Source organism: Lissotriton vulgaris, chromosome 5 (genome assembly GCF_964263255.1).
Source record: "Lissotriton vulgaris chromosome 5, aLisVul1.2, whole genome shotgun sequence".
NCBI classification, from domain to species: domain Eukaryota; kingdom Metazoa; phylum Chordata; class Amphibia; order Caudata; family Salamandridae; genus Lissotriton; species Lissotriton vulgaris.
The window spans coordinates 1,043,589,947-1,043,609,751 of NC_141693.1; the positions used below are offsets into that span (position 1 = coordinate 1,043,589,947).

Sequence of the window (19,805 nt, forward strand, 5' to 3'; positions counted from 1 at the left end):
GCCCTGTAGTAATACGGTAATGCCCAGAGGCGGTACTAGTTTCAGCACGTGATATTGGCACAGCATGTAGTGGCTTTGTGTTCAAGAGAAGGAATAGCCAGTAGTAACAAGGGTACCAGAAATAAAGCGATGTATTCCTCCTGCTGACATCTGGCCGTAATACTGTGCGGTGTCACAGCATAGGCACGCTGTGCTGTAATGAAGTGGAATAGTGTAAACCATTTCCACCTATTTCTAAAGGGTGAGGGGTGTCAATGTGTATTTCCACAGCTCTCGTGGACTAGGTGGCACTGTATTTCGAAAATGAAAATTGGGTTTTTGAAAGATTTCGGTAGCAGCCGCTAGATCACTGGTATGATATATTATGAGTTCTTCAGGTTATGCTTACAGTGCATTTACGGTTCCTACAGCACGCCTCTCACACAGAGAAACGAGAGTGCAAGCAAACACCGAAAAAGTGAACTCGATAGCCTCATAGCAGAGAGGTGGTCCAATGCCACCTGGAGCGCTTCAAAGGTTCCTTCCAGCTAAATGTAAGGCAAAGGGATTAGTTGCTTAATGTCAAGCGGTTCATTCTGCAGGGATTAGGCAAGGTGACCTTCTGTGTTCTTTTGCCTCTTGCTTTTGCTCTCCATCGGGAGTAATTGGTTGCCCTGCCACAAATTAACAGGAGCAACTGAATGGACTTCATTGAAAAATGGCATATGGGCCAAAAACATAACACAATTCTTTAGAACGTTTCTATGAAATGTAAAACACAACAAATAAAGTAACAACACATCACCATAGATCCTGTTCAGAAAGGCAGTAACTGTGGTTAACGCCTCAGGGAAATATTTTATTGCCAAGGGCCTCATGGAGGGCTGCTTGAACCTCTGGTCACACTGTGAACTACTGTGCAAACCTACTATTTAGAACCACCAAATTCTCCATAGTGTCATGCTGTGTGTGGGATTTTTAAGGCACGCAAACGCCAACAATGATGTCCTGGCACTGGGTGAAGCAGAGAGGCGGTGTGACAAGAGGCATAGAGATTATCTTATGTTTGCAGAAGCTTACGAAATGGGGGAAGATGAGTTTCTAAGCGAAGCTTAAGGGAGAGGGAGCCCCAGAGTCTTGCTGCAGGTACAGGAAAGGCCTGGCCTCCTGATCTAGTTCTGTAGAATCGAGGCATGGTGAGGGGTCTGGCCGAGGACTGCATACGGCTCCTGATGAGGAGGGGGGCTGATTGTAGAAGATGAACGTTCTCTGAAGATATAGGGGAACCTGGTTATGGGTGGCTCTGAAGACTTAACCAAAAAGCTGTGAACTTTTTTTTATTGGAAGCCAATGGACAGAGTTTAGGGCCTCAGTAGCAAATAAGTGTTTGGGAAGAGACAGCGCAATTCTAGCAGCAATGTTCTGAAGTCGCTAGAGAACATAGTCTGGGGCTTGTAAAGAAAGGGAATCGCAGTAGTCACATCTGATGGGCATGGTTGACTGGACTGGACTACCACAGGACGAGATGGTTTGGAGAGGTAAAAGAGTATTTATTCACTTGAGTGGAGAATGTGAGGTTGTGGTCGATAAAGCATTCTAGTTGGTGCACAGAGGTGGCAGGGGTGGGCTGAGCGTCTAAGTCTGTGGACCAAAGATTTAGCGTGACAGGATTAGGGGACATCTGAACAGCAATCAGCATAGCATCTGTTTTTTCTGCATTGATTTTAAGAGAAATGCAGGACATCCACCTGGTGAAGTGTCATACAATCCCTGAATTTAGGCGACCCTCAAGAGTCTCCTGAGAGAAAAAATAATGTGTGTATCTCAAGGTGTTGCGTTCTAATCTAGGACCCTGATCGATACTGTGACCTTATGCCCCTATACGGCTATAATCCCCTTGTACCCCTATATTGGCATAACCGATCAAATGCAATATTCAGAAACTCGTCTCTGGCCTCACACGAACAGAGCCACATTTCAGAATCGCTTCCTCTGCCACTTCCTTTGCAGCTAATTAGTGCAATGACATAGCAGAAGTTACTATCTAAGATTCCTAGATTAACACTCCGAGTTCTTCAACAAGATAAAAACTCAGCAACCTGGGAAAGCCCCGCTTGCTATGTTTTGATTAGTAATAGAACTCTAATGAGCACTGATAGACGATCACTTCCTAGTGACATCTTTATTGACGTCTTATGTCCAAAAACGTACGTCAAACAAGGCACCTTTCAGGTATAAATATTACCAACGTTGCCTTAAGCAAACGCTGCTGTTTTCGCTGATGCTGCTGCTGTTTCACTGAAGCTGAAGCTGCTGTTATGCTGATGATACCATAGCTGCTATCGCTACTGCTATCGCTGCTAACTAGCGAACGATGGTGTGGTGAACTTAGGAGCTGAACAGCCGTCCCCTGCAAGAGCCCAGCAGATGCAAGCTGCCACGGACGCTGCCCCTCCTCCTCCTCGACGCGCTGAGAGAGACGCTGTCTTTTCTCCTGCAGAGAAATCCAGCTCCGGCGTTTCTAGTCTACCCTTGCGGGTGACTGGGATATCGAGTTCCCTGAAGGAGATACCAGACCTCCATCATTCTATTCCAGAGGTATGGTGTTGACTAAACCCTTAGAGAGAATTCTTGAAGCAAACCTTGGCAAAACCAACTTAACTTAAAGCTACTTACTTACTCCCCTCCCAAGTATTAGGCTTAGGTCAGGTACACTGGGGTAGGCGTAGTTAGAAGCACCAGTTGAGTATTTTAGCCTAATGTGCATATGTTTTATTCATTTTAAACCATTGTATGGCTCAGAAACCATATCAAAGCTTTTACAGTATTATTTCGCAATACTCATCTCAGTCTTGCAATTGTGGCAATTCATTTCTCTTGTATGAGAAGAAAGACTGTTCAATAAATGTTACCCTTTATTGACAACGCCCGTCTCTATATTCTCTACATATTGTGAAAGTAATCTGCACAACAACTGACTGAGTAAAATAACTGTCTATTGTTTCACACGACCCTAGAGATTGACTCTTATCTGAGGAGCAAAGTTGTCATGTTGCACGGTTGTTGGAAAACTGAATCCCTTCTTGTCTGTAACAGGGAAGCTGATCACTTCCTATTCAGAGAAGAAAGTTTCCAGTGACCTCTGAGCTAGTTGGTAACAAACCCAATTAAGTTTAGCATAGTCAGTAGAGGCCTGGAAGATCCGCACTTCTACGTCGATACTACTGTTTATGTTATTCCAATGCGCAGGGCCTATTGGGAAAATAGGAACTACACTACAAGGGGATGTAGTCCAAAAGGGTGGATCAATCAATCAACTCCCTACACAACAAGTTTGAAATTGAATTGAGAAGGGGGCATGATAACTACCTGAGAATGATATGGAAGGTAGGATTTTATCCAAGTATGGCCACACTCTTGAACCCTAACTTCCAGAGGCTGATCAGGTAGTAGAGGGTGGTCGACCAAGTCAAATGTCCCAGACAGGTTCAACAGTACTAGGACTGAATAAGTTCCTGCGTTGGAAAGGTGTGAAGATCGTCCAGCGCCAAGAACAAGGCGGTTTCAGTGATGTGAGAAAGGAGAAATCCAGAGAGGGTTTTGTCCAGGAGGCTATTGAAGGTGAACATTTTGAAATTTTTCGATGTATCTCTTTTTCCAATATCTTGACTGGAAGAGGCAGGAGGGAGATGGGACGGAAATTGTTAATACAGTTTGAGTCTACACTGGTATGTTTTTCTTAAAAGAGGAACAACTAGTGCTGATTTCCAGGCAAGTGGCACTTGCGCTTAATCTAATAAAGCGCTGACAGACACCAAGTCAGGCAGACAAGGTCCACCTACTGGTCTCCTTATATACATCTTTTATGTACACTTCTAAATTCAATTTCCACACATATTTTTGACATTGTAGAGCATCTGCATGAGCTCCCAACAAGTCATGTATCCATGTAGTGTGCCTCAAACCTCAGTCTTAATCCTTCAAGAAATACATGCTTTTTCACACATTTGCAGATCAGACTTCAATGACTACCAGCTGAGCTCAGAATATGTAACACACACATCTTTCTGAAAGCCATGGGTAGAAAAAGTGAACTGACTAGAGCCTTGGTGTTGTTAAGACTGAACTATTGTTGATGCCCGGGCTGTGATGAAAAAGCTATTGAAACTCCAAGAACTACAAAACCAAACAGCCAGACTCCAATCTAAATAAATCTGCCCACATCACACAGGCCCACAAATAACTGCATTGATGGCTGTTTATACAGGCAATAAAGTTCACAATTCTCCCTATATCTTCAAAGCTTGAGGGGAAATTTGAACCAAAATATCTTCAGTTGCTGTTCCCAAGTTGCACTTCAATCACACTCTACAATCGAGTGAGGCACATTTAGTCAAACAGACTAAATTTAATAAAAACATTAACAGTGAGAAGTCCATCCGCATGATAGCAGCACAGTTCTGGTATTTTCAGTGCACAAATCTCAGAAATCAACCTTGTTTGGCAACATTCAAATAAGCCTTTACAGGCATTCATTAAAACCAAGAGTATTCACTTCATGCAAGTAGTGTTGACCCAACTAAACACTAAAATTAAATGTCTTGCAATACAATCCCTATCCCCTCCCCAACAATGTTGAAAAGCAGAGGCCCGGGGCCAGTGCCCACTTTGCACATACTGAGGAACGTCTCTAGTTGCTGAGGGGTTGGAGAACTCCTTGGCTGTCTTGAAGAGTTCTTTGCTGTGTTTAGACCTGGTTTTGAGGAGGGCGGCCAGGGCATTCCTTTTTCGTTGCTTTCATCCCCTGGTGGTAGATAATGAGTGTCAGTTTTAAGGTGGAGTGGTCGTTCTTTGCCAGAGCGCCAAATCCTTTCCAGATGCTTGTAGTTTTGTTTGGTGGTTTTTAGTTCGAAGACCGTTGCACTGCGTAGCAGTGGGCAGAGCCCGAGATTTAATGTTTCTTAGAGGGGGCTTGGAACCCACCCCTCTTCTCCATTGGCTGGCCTAGAAAATGCTGGTCACCCATTGGAGGAGAGGCGCGTCACTCGGTTCAAGCCCGTCTTTTTCGGATTCGGGGGCGTGTTTTTTGCGTTCTTTCTATTTGTGATGTAATCCGTCACTCACCAAAAAACACGCCCCCGATTCCGAAAATTTCGGAGCTTTGCGGCAGCCATTTCTGCTCGACCGCGTCCGGCCCTTGCATCCATCTGCTCGCATCCGGCCCCACGGATCGGGGACACCCGAGCCGACGCTGTGGACTCTGAGAAGGAGAGGTAAGTTTGTTTTGGTTTTCCTCGAATATCGCTGATTTTGGAAACGCTGGTGTGTATTTCGGGAGTTGTGTGGGAGATTAAGGCCGGGCGTCTCTGAACAGGGCCGTTGTTGTCCGAGTGGTGTGGCTGGCTCCCTGGGAGAATCACATGGGGACTTATAATTTCTTGGCTTTCGTCCCTTTGCAGGAATGTGAGAGTGAACACACCGCTCTGCAGGACAGCGGCTCAGGATTGCCAAGACAACGGCGCCGACGTTTTAACTTCAACACCTGTCACGCTTAGGGAAAACTGGACTACAGCTCCCGGCATGCCTTGGGCCATCCATACCTGGAAATATCTGTCCCTGGGTGGCGTCGCATATTTATGACGTCACGGAGCTCGACGTGCACTGCAGTGAGGTGGCGCTGGCAGAGATCCGGTGTAGTGTGGAGGGAGGTGGGTACACCCTGTCGGTTATTGCAGGTGCGTCTCTGCACAGCTTGATCCGTTTATTCAGGGGGAGGGTGGGACATATGGTTCTGCATAAGAGAACCCATAAGAGACCTCTCCTGTTTATGTCCGGGGACTCTTTATGAACCATGAGATGAGGCTCACCTGCAGGCAGTATGCGAAAGACCTTTTAAACTCAGCGGGTGAGCTTGTTGTATGGCAGCATAAGTCCGTCTTATGTTAAGGTACTTTATGCCACATATATCATATATAGGTCCACGTATCTGCAAGCGTGTGGCCGCGTAAAGCCGTAAAAACAATCAGCTAGAACGGCAGGTGAAGACTGTGTTGGGTAATGCTTAACACGTAAAGAAAGCTGCAGAATTTCTGACAATGTTTTACTGTGCATAGCAGTCAAAGTCGCATAATCACCGACAGCATATGACAGTACACAGCAGGTAAAGCTGCAGAGGCCCAGGCAGCATGCATGCGGCATTATACGGCAGGTGAAGCAGCAGAATTCCAGACAGCATGCGGCAATACATTGCAGGTAAATCCGCAGAGTCCCCGATAGCATGTGACAGCACACTGTAGATAAAACTGCAGAATCGCTGATTGCATGTGACAGTACACAAAATGTAAAGCTGCAGAATCCCTGACAGCATGTGGTAGCACCCTGTAGGTACATTTGCAGACCCCCTGATAGCATGTGACAGTACACAGCAGGTAAAGCTGCAGAATCCCTGACAGCATGGCAGTGCACAGAGTGTGTGTGTGTGGCTCTCTGTGTGTGTGTGTGTGTGGCTCTGTGTGGATAGCTTTTTTTGTAGGTGGCTCTATGTGTGGATAGCTTTTTTTGTAGGTGGCTCTATGTGTGGGTGGCTCCGTCTGTGTGAGGGTGGCTCTGTGTATGTGACTCTATGTGAATGACTCTGTGTGGGTGGCTCTGTGTGGGTGGCTCTGTATGTGTGTGTGGGTGGCTTTGTGTGTGTGTGGCTCTGTGTGGGTGTAAATGCAATAGGTCATGCATTTGCGAGCGATTAAGCTATTGGCATTGTAAATGACAATGCCATTTATTTAACGATTAAGCTATTGGCAATGTAAATGACAATGCCATTTATTTATGATTTAAAAAGAAAAAGAATTGTTATGAGCAATGCCAATAGCTCTACCTTTAATAATGCCGAGACCATTGCATTGTAAATGCTTGTTAGTTCTGTGATTTGGTCACAGTGAATTATCTTGTATTCGTTGGATGTGGGGGTGGCTATGTCGGGTGCGAATGTCTGGTTGAGCCAAGTCTCGGTGAGACTTTTGCTGAATTTGGCGAGTGAGTCACGTTATTAGACCAGATTCTGTCAGTTACACAATTGCGGATATCATCTGTACATTCAGGTAAAAGTGCTCAACTGTACTGTACCTTATGAGGGATGCACAGTAGCTTACCTGAAATGATGAAGCAAGAAATCGATGTGCATGATGAGGTAATTTTTGATAATTTTTTTACATTTGTACTTTTGTTTTCATAGATCATTTTCTATAGCCTAGCCAATCAAAAAGGTACAACTGCTGAGTAAAATCTTAAACAAATATGTTATAGTCCAATCTTGTGGTTTTTGCTCCAAGAAGAATTGCCTTGAGTTGCTTAATATGAAATGTTGACTTTGTTTTAACAGTGGTATAGCTTTTGACCCTTCAATCGTTGAGAGTTGAAATGCGCCAATAAAGACATTTTTCTGAAGGTTCTGGGAGTCTGTGTGTCTATTAAATAGCAACAATGGCATTGCAGTTAGACCGTGCTCAAGAGCTGTCCCCATTAGTTATGTTACAGCCCCTCAGACTTCAACTAAGAAACCTCATCCCTTGCCAACACAAAGGAACTGGGAAACTGGATCCTTGGGGAGAAGACGCCACAAACAGCTTTAATGAACACATCGTGACCCAAATAAGACTTTCTTGAGACTAGAGAAAGCAATTTCTTTGAAGCAAGCAACACAGTCATCTATTTCAGGTCCTCCTTCTACAAATACTTTCCACGGTAAGTAAAATGTAACCATGCAACTAATTCCATGTTTTCCACAAATGACAGACTGTGAATCACAATATCAGAATTGTATACATTTTCCGGAAATACACAGCACTTGTTACTATAGGAAACCCGCCGGATGTCTGGAGTTTCTGCAATTGCAATTGTGGGTTTAAGGTGGGAAAATTGGGACTTCCACGGGAAGTGGCATTTCCTGTGTGACTTCGGGGATATACAGAAATAATAGCACAGCCTGTTCAAAAATGCATTGTGCTTCTAAATGTAGTCCTGCTTCAAGTAGGCCTTAAGTGTTGCAAAGAATGTGGCAAATTGCACTATATATTGCCATTATTCCTGCATTCGGGAAGAGAACCCTTCATATGGAAAATTAAATTTACCGGAAAAAGAGAGAAAAAAATAACGTGGTAGTCCACGCTTTTCTTTAAACATACAACCATGCATTTTCCACTCTGCGATCCATGTGCAGTAACAGGGTTAGTGTCACTTGTGCTCAAGATAAACTTGGTATGTTTCCACGAGCATATGTGACTTACAAAAATAAGCACTTAAGCATCATTCTGCCCTTTTTTTGAGACTCAATTCCTTAATCATTCATGGTTGATGCTGTATTCAATGCTAAAGCCTAGAAATCACTTCCGAGGCTGCCCTAAGCTCCTGGGCGCACAATGAAGCCATCAGACTTTGAGTAGCATTTAAGGTCAGTCTCTTAAAAGATGGATGTTAGTCGCCATCCAGTTTGCTAGAGGGCCAAAGCTGTGTAACAGTTCACCTACCTGTACAAGGTATGCGTGCTTAGAAATGGCTTTTAGAGATTTGATACATTATTTGGGTATCACTAGATTTCAAAATATCCATGTGTAAGTATGCATGTGGTACCTGATAAGCGTGTACGTAGACAACAGGCAGGAAAGTGCTGCACATGGTCAAAGACAAAGGTAAGTCAAAGAGTGACTCGAGGCGAAGCTAGGTTCTGAGAACAGAAGTTGACAGGAAATTGGTAATAAAGGCCACTTAAGCCACATAGAAATCAGTGATGGCTGAGATAAATCAAAAGTGTAAATAGGTACCCATCAAATCAAGGGATGCTTGACGTACATGGCGGCTGTTTCATTAAATGTAGGAGATCAATTCCATCCTACTCCTTGTGCACAGCCGCAAATCAGTGGCAAAGGCAGATCAGGCAGGGACTATGCTGTTTAGGCTCCTTAGGTATCCATGCGGATATAGATATTTATGGCACTTTAATGCTACACCACCTGTAAACTCAGTAGGATCTAAGATAAGAAAGGTCTTCTGATGAACCATGGCTGCATAACAAGGGGGCAATAAAGAAAATCCACCTTTACCCATCATGAAAATGCAGACTCAAAATTCTCAATAGGTTAATATCTGGCCATAAAAAAATAGTTAGCTTGTGTATGGCTTCCTATTCCCTTAGGATATAAAGACCACCTTTTCGCAACGCAAGCCCATTCAGCACTAGAGGCACAAGGAGTTAAAATAAATGCAGTGACACAGTGAGATTTTCCCTCAAGTGTTGCACAATTTCTGTCTATTGTGCCCCACAGAGATACCAAGTCATGGTACTGTGGTTCCACTTCAGATATGCCCAATTCTAGTATCCACGAGCCTGCTTCATCCTTACATTTGCCTCACTTTACAGAAATCACCAGATCATGTTCGACTAAAGCAATAGGGACTGCTTAGTATAGTAATTAAAACAGTGTCAATTACATGGCAGCTGAGATGGGTGTGGAATCTTCCGTCAGTGAGACCAAGTGGGCATGTGGCTCTGGATAGGCTGGGACCTTCGTGTGTGTCAATTTTCCCTCCTTGGCAACGTGCAGACGCATCACACAGCCTATTAATGTAAGAACGCGTGCAGTCCTGGCATGAAAAGAGGTTGCCATGGTGACTGTCAATCATCAGGCACTCGCGGCCCCTTAAGAAAAACATATGATGAGAGGGGGACAAATCCTAGAAGACACACCCTCCACTTCCCTTACATTGTAGACGTGCTGCGAAAAGTGAGATTAGGACATTCTACAAGAAAACTGGATTGTCACTGAACAACTGGACTCTATGGACTAGTTTAACAGGTTGGCTTTGTACATTTTTGGAGATCCGTCATGATCTTACTTGTGTGTTGCGTGACTATCAGAACTCTTACGTTTGTTCAAATGGATCAAGAGCTGCGTTCCTTGTCTGGCTATATCGACCCAGCTCTCAGCGAGATACTCACAAGAAAGCTCTCTCGGCTTGGCAAGCAGTGAAACTGGCAAAGTAGGGCCTCGCGAACTTCAAAAGGCCTAAGGGTTTGAAGAGTAGACCCATGAGACTAAAAGTGACTGCCAGATTATTCACTCCTCTGAAGAGACATTCAGTCCTTTGACAAGAGTGCTACGACCAGCCAGGAGAATGCAACTGAGGACAAGAATTCTAAGTGATTGTTTCAGGTCTGAGAAGACATTTCAGTTGAAATGGTTCTTTTTTTTTTTATTAATTTTTTATTGAACATAGCAATAGGAAATCATTGGTACAAAAAAAGAAAAACAGACATCTTTCCCATCAAATTTTTAACATTTAAACAACTTTTAGACAATTAACAAGAGATAAAAAAGAGTAGAAGGAGAATCAAAAAAAAAAAAAAAAAACCATTTTCATCAAGATTAAAAAGAGAAAAAACACAGCCGGTTCCATTATTAGAACTTTCGACAGCCCTTGTGCAAAAACCGCAATTTTAGGTAAACAATACCACTACAAAGTGCAAAACTGCAATAAAGTGCAACTGCGAAATGTAATAAAATCCAATAATGTGCAATTTTAAAGTGCTAGTGCAAAATAGTACAAAAACAGCTAGTACAAATCTGCTATAATACAATAAAGTGCAAATGTTCTGAAAAAAACCCTAATACTTTCATTAATGAGCCGGCTGTAAAAAGGGGACTTTCCTTAACCAATCACTACTTTCTCTTTTTTTTTCTCCCCCTTTTTTTGGGGTGTTGAAATGGTTCTTATAGAAAAAAGGTTTCCTTACTCTCATGCAGAATATATGAAGTGTGTAGTCTTCGAAGCTTCAGAAAATCAACACTGAGTCCACCCAGCAGAAGAGACATGAGGGTGAGCGGTAGGAGTAAACTGATGGTGTGCATTCCTACGTACCTGATAACTACCTAGGCCGCTGATTATGTAAATTCCTTGTTCATTGTTTTAGAGTGTACATGCACCTTGTGCCGGATTGAGTATGTGCACTGGAGTGTTGTTTTAAATTGGTAAGTACATGTTTATTGTACTACCACTTTGATGGGACTGAAAGCAGAACAATTCAAATGTTATCCTCATGTGAATGAGGCTCTAAACAGAAAGTGAGGGCTGACCCATGAAAAGTATAAGAGGAAATTTAGGGTTACCCCCAAATAGTCAGACAATGTACTGGTACCAGTGAATTGAGAAAATAATATTTAGCTTGTAAATGGGTCCTTTACACTGAATTAAGTCAGGACATCATATAGCACCACTATGTATGATCCAAGTCTATTTATTTACAACAAAGAGCTAAAACTGTGTCGGTCCACGTTGCCATACTAGAGGAGCAATTTTCCACACTGGACATAGGGCCACATGTATCAAAATAGCATTTTGCGATTACCAAACAACAACTTTTATTGAATCATTATTTGGTAATCGCAAAATGAGATGTATGCAAGGAATCACTAAAGACTTCACGATTTCTTAAAATGACCAAATTGCGATTGGGTAAATTGGTAATCGCTATTAGGTAATACTACTACATTTGTTTCGAAGGGCCTAAAGGCCCATAGGTACGAATGGTCTTGCATTAGCTAATTTGCGACTACCTGATTGGTAATCGCAAATTAGGTAATGCAAAACCAAGGGTAATGCAAAACCATGCACCCCCTCCCTCCCTTCCCCCCAAAATAAAGTGTGCATGTGTAAAGCGCAAACATGCCCTAAGCTAAGGGCATGTGTGCGCTTGATGGCACTATGAAAAATGAATTTTTTGTGCATTTTCAAAACTTGAATGTGGTTATTATCAACTTGGATTCGTTGGTATTAGCGTTTCCTAAATGCAGCTAGCATTTAGAAAATGCTTGGTACATGTGATTGGAGAATAACAAATTGTGATTACTTATTTGTAGTCCCAATTTTAGGCAATCACAAAAATTGTGACTACCTAACATGCATTGCCAAAGCCTTTCATACATCTTGCAAGGCCACTTTGCAAGCGCAAACAAACATATTTAGCGATTTGCACCATTTGCGAATGCAAAATAGGATGATACACGTTCCCCAAGGTTCCTAGCAGTGGATTAAGTCATGAAGGTTGCGCTGGTGCAGTGTTTTTGATCATCAGCTTAAGCATGACAAAATATTGCATAATACGCAGCACTGACTGTATACTCATTAGGCAAATACCTGCATTTAGCCCTGTCCCAACAAAGGCTCTAAATGACTAATACATTTAAAATGTGCTACCTCCACTGTGCAGCCCAATTCAGTCAAATCTTATTAAAGGGACCGGGTTCAGAGAATTACATGGCCCGTGCTATCACAGTGTATGTGTCTCTGCAACTGTGGGTGCAGACCTGGGTACCATTCACACAGACTAGCCGCTCTTAAAGGTGGAACACGTCAAATTGCTGGAGACAAGTCAATGTAAGAAAGTACCAGGGGGCAGAGTGACTCAGCGCAGTACAAATATATGTAGATTATCATTTAATGAATTTATTAATGGGAAATCTGAGATTTTTTAGACTGTTTCTGCCTATGACGAAGGCGAGCGAATGACTGAAACTATATGACTGAAACCTATGCAGCGGAAATTAGGAGATTTAACATGCAGCTGTAATTATTTTTGATATTTTTCAAAATTTGGAGAAGTGGTTGTTTTTTTTTCGCAAGAAGATGAACTAAGTAAAGCTATGACACTGATCACACACTCCACCTTCACTCACTCACATGACCATTTGAAAACCCTGTCCTTAAATTTTCAGAGATCATTCTCCAGGTTTATTTGCCGAATAGCGCAACACATGCGCACTGAAAGGCGTTGCTTTATCTGATGCTGGAAGTACTTACCCATTGCAGGGGCAGCCATACCGATGCGGGAGACCACCACCTGGGTGATGGCTTGCTGAGCAGCTTTAGTGGACTCTCCGAGTCTGTTGCCGTTCTCGTCTGTGATTGGAATTCCAAATTTGAGCTCTCTGGAAGAGAACCAACCCTTGCTCATTCACTCATTCCTCCGGGGATCAAACAGTACAATACATAACTTTGAAATAGTAACTTATATGTGATATATTATTAGCAAGGAAAATGGATACATCGAGAGAAAAAGCAAATGTTTATTGAAGGGTAGAATAGCTTCGTCAATAGAGGAGAAAGAACCTCCACAAAATGATGTTTAAATAATATTTCACAAATGGTATCCCTCTCAGGTCACTCATTCCAAATAAAAGGTAGGTTTAGGATGGTAGAAGGAGGGTAATACTGTAGCGCTGGCGCACTCGTAGCGCCGGCGCTATTTCAAGAGATCATTCCCTCCTTAGCATGTGGGCACTGAAAAAGAGGGAAGCTCTGCTTTGCACCCGCGCCACATTATGGACCGGGGCGCAGAGGCAAAAAGCCGTCAGGAGGTTCAAAAAGTCGAGCGCTCTCAGTGTAGACCCTGAGGGCAGCCCTCTGAAGGGGACAAAGGGTGTTCTAAGGAACCGCATCCAGGCACACCCCTGCAAGTGGGTGCAGTCACTCCCTGCGCCCTCCTGCCAGGGGATCTCGGTCTCCTCTCTTAAGGGCAGACGGGCGACTCCTGCACAGTGTAATATGAAAAAAAGCAGCCACTCCCTATTACACTGAATACACTGCCGCCAGGCCAGCCCCCGAGTTCCTGGCATGGGTGCCCTGGACTACGTTCTACCTAGTCAGGGGCATTGTTCAGGTTTGCGCCTGGCGCACCTGTTTAAAGGTGTGCAGTGGTGCAAACATAAACAGTACGACTGATATATAATACGGGCCCAGGAACTCTTTCTTACATGTTCTGTCGGGAAACAACCGTTACAACGCATGCATTACAATGCATGCTTTTACCCTGCATGCCATTACAATGAAATGGCTTGCTGTAGGGGGGTATAAGGTGTTGGATTTAACTCCAGCACCTTCCCTACTGTTGCACAGACTGGAGTTGGAATAGTAAAATATACTATTCCAAACTCCAGCACACCCCGACAGCAAGTTGTTGTAACAACTTACGTTGTAATGGCATGCGGGTTGCTGAATGTGTGTCATAAGGCCGAGCTATTGTGCACTGACTGCGGTGTATTTTGGAATAAGGTGATCTTGGTAGCCTTGACATATCATTGTGTTGCATGCATGTGGCATGTTCCGTCTAGCATGTTCTATGGAATGTTAGGCTGTCCTGTGGGAGAAAAGCAAACAGTACAAACAGTTCAAGTGTTAGAACCATAGACAAATACATCACACTGCAGTAATTTAGTTAACACTGAATAAGTGTGGCGCTCTTACTAGGATGTCATATGATTTTTCATTCGTGCATGTGAGATTTTCTGTCTACCACAAGTCCCTGAGCAGCATTTCTTGCTGATAGGGCCCGTGCTGGGCAGAGTGATACCGGACTTAGGTCCTCATTATGAGTGGTCAATTTTTTCTTTTGATCCTTGACAGACAACTATTTGCACAGGAATCAGAATTATATGTTTTGCAGCATTTAACGAATTCCTGCAACTTCCTGCTGGTGGATCTCGGCGGCTAAACCTGCCATAATTTACCAGGGCAAAATACTCAGAAGAAAACACATGCAGATTTTGGCCTAATTGTAAAGGGAGACACTCCCCATCAACAGGCTTCCAACTGGAATAAACACAATATGATCTACACTATGAATGGCTGATCTTGGTCGGGAAATATAATTTCCAATATGATTGTTGACGGGGAGCTCTCTTCCATTAACCCTTTATAGTCTCCAGAAGCGGATAGTTCCATCAAAGCACACATTCACTGTTGAGCATCACCACAGCACTGGCACGCTTTAGGCCTCAATTTCACTGATCAAACACAGACACACGTTGCTCTTGCACCCTCGATGGAGGCAGGTCACTCAACCACGCAGTAACCTTAGCTGCAGGCAGGCAGCATCTTACCTCTGTCTCATCAAAGGGATGTTGATGCAGTTGGCAGCCGCCACCGCGGCGAAGGGCACGAAGCGGCCGATGAGCGAGGGCAAACGCTAGGAGGACATGAAACAAAAGCTCAGATCAGGAGATAAGCCACGAGCAGGAAGCTGTTCGTCTCCAGGTGAGTTACAAGGCGCACTACAGTCTGCATGCAACATTAATCACTTGCTCCTTCAGGGCGGGTGCAACGCGACTCCCGGCGGCCATTGTGATACTACGTAGATCCTCCGACCTCGGTGAACTGCGCACCATGCACTGAGGCAACGCACATTTTATAAACTGGAAACCAAGAATGTGAAAAAGAGAAGGCATGGGCGTGACCCGCTCCCTCCTCATGCGCCTTGTGCACGCAGGGGGTGTACTAGGTGCCTTTGCGGCATAACAAGACTTGGGACCTGAAACAAAGCTTCATCTGACATGTCGCAGCTGGTTAAGGCCTCAAACCAGTGGTGTCACGAACCCCTACTTTAGCAGCTACAGCCACAGGAGGGGTTGCTACTGGGTCACTGAAACATTGATTCGTTCTTTATGCCCCCCCCCCCCAACCCCCACCCCCACGTCTGCTGCTCAAAAATAGCATGGTGAAGGGGACTAAAGAGTGTGGGGGAAGCACTGCCAAATGAGCTAAGAGCAGTGAAAGAGACTGAAAATGGGGAAAATAATTGAGCTCGACAGGCAAATAGAGTGTACATGACAAATATAGATAACAATATAAAAGTAATGAGGGAAGAAAGGGAAAGACGGGTAGATGAAAGGGAAGAAGAAAGGAGAAAAAGAAGAAACGTTGAAAGGAAGCAACAGAGAAAAGAAGGTAGTGTGGAAGGAAGGGTGAAAGCATGGGTGGAAAGATGAGTGAAAGATGGATGGGATGTTAATCATTACAACAGATTTAACCAGGGTAAACATGGATAGCTTCAAAACATCCCTTCTCAAAAATGGACTTCTGATATAAATTAACTAACATGGTGGAGAATTAGAGCATCACTAAAAGCATTTTAGGTCTTCATTTTATGTTGCCCTAGAGTACTTAATGATGAATGGGTTAGGTTTCTTTTTCTCTACAAAAAATCTGGAAAGTATTTCTTACAACTCTGTGAACCTCACAAAATATATCCTTAATAAAAGCCTGTGAAATATCGAACTTTGGATAGAACAAATCACCGAAAAGGGAAACTAGTTTAATACACTTTTTCTAGCTCGGCCATGGAGCAAAACTTTGAGAAAAATCTGCCATAAACAGCTCCATGACCGAAGGTTGTATGACAGCACAAGGCATGGCTTTACAATGCATGCCATTACAATGCGGTTGTAACAACGCAAGGGCTGTTACAACAAGGCACGTGTTGTAAAGGCATATGCATAGTAAAAATGTATATTGTGATGGCCATGCGTTGCAACAGCATTTGCGTAGTTACAACCGCATTGTAATGGTAACGCGTTGTAATGACCGCATTGTAATGGTTCTTTCCCATGACCGAACTAAGTCCAAAAGTGCAAACTGTTTGCCTAAACACAGAAAAAGAGCCTATGTTAGGGCTGTCCGCACATCCTTGGATGGGAAATTGCTGCCGAGGCAGATTTGGGATGCCTGCAGGGATTCTGATTGACTGGCCCTAGCACACGGACCCTTTCTACAATCAGAATAGTGCCCTGTGATGAGTCTAATTGGCCCGTCAGCCAATAAAAACAGCTTATACGCAAACTAACTGCAAACAAATCACATGGGGACGGTCATTTAATTGCAGTCCAGCACCACTGAAAAATTGGTTGGCTGCAAAAACTTCAGCCAAACAGTTTTTTGCAAGAAAAATACCCCCATTTTTGTGTGAAAAGCTCATCCACAAGCAAAGTTAAGTGAAGTTAACTAATTTTACAAGTTCACAAATTGCAAAAAAAAGTGAGATTTTCAACAGCAAAACGTAAATTTTGAACACCCCTTATTTGTAATCACTTAAGCACTGTTACGGTCTACAGGAAACTGAAGCTAAGATTTCATATGAAACAGCTACATACCAAGGTTTTAAGTGGTTTGTGGGAAAGGTGATGGTGGAACCATGTATTATAATGGATAAAGTACCCCATCGTACATTATAAGGATAATGTGAGTCACCAAGGAGTTCCATAACGATATAGAGGAACAAGGCCAAAGGCAAAGTTCCATTAAAAGGTTATGGAACTCTGAGGTGACTAGCAATATCCTTATCCTGTACGGCCAGGGGTTCTTTATCTCATATATGGTCACAATATCCTTTCCCACAAACCAATTTAAACCATTTTCCGTCACTCTTTCATATGAAAGTGAGAGCATGTTTGCAAACATGAAACATGAAAATTAAAACATCTAGTGCAAAATGTCACACACCAAAAACCTGTTGGATATTTGTTGCAAACAGATATTTTAAAAAGTTCAATATGTCAGTTTTAAGAAACAAAATTAAAAGCTGCAATAGCTCGGAATGTGTATACACATGCAGAAAGATTCTAGCTTTTCTCTAACTACCTAATCAAAAATAAACATGTTCTCTCTGCTTGTCATTGTAGGCTAAAAAAATATAGCTGAAGAAAGAAAAGCAACATTCTCTTTTGGTTGCTTTGAACAGCTACTTCAGTTATGCTCTGTGACCTGACCTGCCTTTCATCTTCTCAGCTGCTGGCTCTGGCGTTAGAACTTGACTGTAATAACTTATAATAGTCAAGTTCTGACGTCTTGTCTTCCTAACGGAGACAGGGTGTGTAACAAGTTACCGATTATAAAAAAACTAGAGACAGGCATTTATACAGGGATTACGCCTTTGATGAAGATGGTGCCCTGCATCGAAATGCGTCAGATGAAGTGAATTTGGAATGCCGGGCATATCGAAGCTCCTCCACCCACCACGAGTGCGATGGCGTCTACCTGTGGGCGGCTGCAGCCGCACTGGCGGCTATCTGTGTTGCTGGGCCGTTGTTGAGCTTTTCTTCAAGGCATTCACGGGACATTCTCGGGACACCCTGCAATGCGGGGGTTCTTGCGATGCTGATAGATTCGGCGGCTCTAACGAGGGACAGACCTGCGGGTGGCTGCAGCTGCGCTGGCGGGCTTCTGTGTTGCCGGGCCGTTGTGGAACTTCTCCTTGAGGCATTCACGGGACAATCACGGGAGATCCTGTGATGCGGGGGCTCTTGCAGGAGGTGATAGATTTGGCGGCTCCAACGAGTGACGGACTCAACGGGTGCGGACTTGAGTTGTCAATTCTGAAGACGGTGTTCCTCCTCACAATGATGGCAGCATGCTTTTCACGCCCTAAGGGACTTGGTTTTCCCTACTGACACTGCAGCGCGTTTTGGATCAGACATTTGCTTATTCTCTGCAGACGCCGATTCTCGAGATTTCTAGCTTTTTGCTCGTAATGATAAAAGCTGTTGTGTGGTGACTGCGGTGCAGAGTGGACTACGTCTCCCATCTCCCCTTGGTGCTTTGCTTTATCCCTGCCCCCCTGTGGCAAAGTACGGGAAGAAAAGGAAGTTTGTTGGTGAGTGGGCTTTACGTATTATTTTTGCGGACTGCCCTCCTCTAGTGGCCTCCAGCTTGCTGCCTTTTGCAATAACCTCTTGCCGCCCCCGACTCGCGGCTCGAGGCTTGCCGTGACAGGGACCAGGGGAAGGTCCAGAGGAAAAATACCTGCCCAACTGGATTGCTATTCCTGACATTGCTCCTCTGTGGGGGACCTCCTTGCTGACATTGTCTTGCTGTGGGGAATCGGCGGGTGCGGCGGCCAGGGACTGCGAGTACCAGCATTCTCTCTTATCATCAACAGCTGGTACTCTTCCCCGGCCGGCCCCGCCTCTTTGTCCTAATAATCCACATATCGTTCCAGTCCCGCGGGACGCGCGCGGGTGTAAGCGCGGGGATAAGCCCGGGCAAAGGGCGGGCCCTCTAAGGCCCTCATAGGACCGAGTAGGACGGGACGGGCCACCCCCCTTGGTATCTCAACCAGAGGTAGTACATTGCTTGAACTACACCCTCAGTACTCCCTGGTCAGTGCATCTTTTACCTGAAAGCGGTTCTTACGAGGTTGCACTATGGCACGTAAGGGGTCCAATAAGAAATCTTCTCTAATACTTGACCCAGGCCAGGGGACCCTGAACTTCACTGTGACCAATCGATCACTACCTACTCTTTGTGAAGACGTGAACGAGTCGCGACAACAGATAGACATCAGGCAATCTCCCCCATTGAACCCCGCTAGTTCCCAGAATTGATCTTTTTGGGAGGAAATACATTCTTTATGCGGCACTAAGTATGCCCCAGTGGCATCCCCATCCCCTGTTAAAAGCAACAGCATTTTTTCCCCAATTAGGATTGAAAGTGGAAATCATTTAAACACACCAAAATTGTGTGCTGGTCCTATATCACCAGTCACCAACCCCCCCTTAATCACGGCGGAGAGTGGGACCTATGTAGACCAAGTACTTCTACTGTATAAGATAGAGTTATTGTTTAATTCTATCGTATCACCACTGATAGGAAAAAATCATGCCCTGGGTGATAGAATAACGGGCATTGAGAGGATCATTTTAGCCAACCTCCCACCACTTACTAATGATCCATCTACCGGGGAAAGAGCCCCTCCGGCTATCTCTATAACAAAAGAGATAAATACTACAACTATTTCTCCGTCCATCCCCAAGAAGGCAATACCGAATGGTTCTGACATATTCACTACCACAAAAGGTTCCCTGCCTATTAACCTAAGCAAACACGCCCAAACTTCTCCACAGCTTCCTAAAAAACCTGTTATAACCAAAGCTGCTCCTAAACTTGGGTTTAATAGACATACTGCTGCCAGAGCGGATCCATGTAGAGCAGCACCAATACACTTGCCC

General features: G+C 44.1%; 1 protein-coding gene across 2 annotated transcripts in view; it reads right to left on the minus strand.

Moving 5' to 3' along the window:
- Nucleotides 1-19,805, minus strand: part of SFXN3 (sideroflexin 3) — a 183,354-nt gene that overhangs the window by 42,692 nt on the left and 120,857 nt on the right. For both annotated transcript variants that reach the window (XM_086922673.1, XM_086922675.1), the window contains exons 7-8: nucleotides 14,907-14,992; nucleotides 12,829-12,956 (exon numbers count right to left, since the gene is read on the minus strand). In XM_086922673.1, the coding sequence (XP_086778799.1) occupies nucleotides 12,829-12,956; nucleotides 14,907-14,992 (214 nt within the window). The remainder of the gene's footprint in view (nucleotides 1-12,828; nucleotides 12,957-14,906; nucleotides 14,993-19,805) is intronic.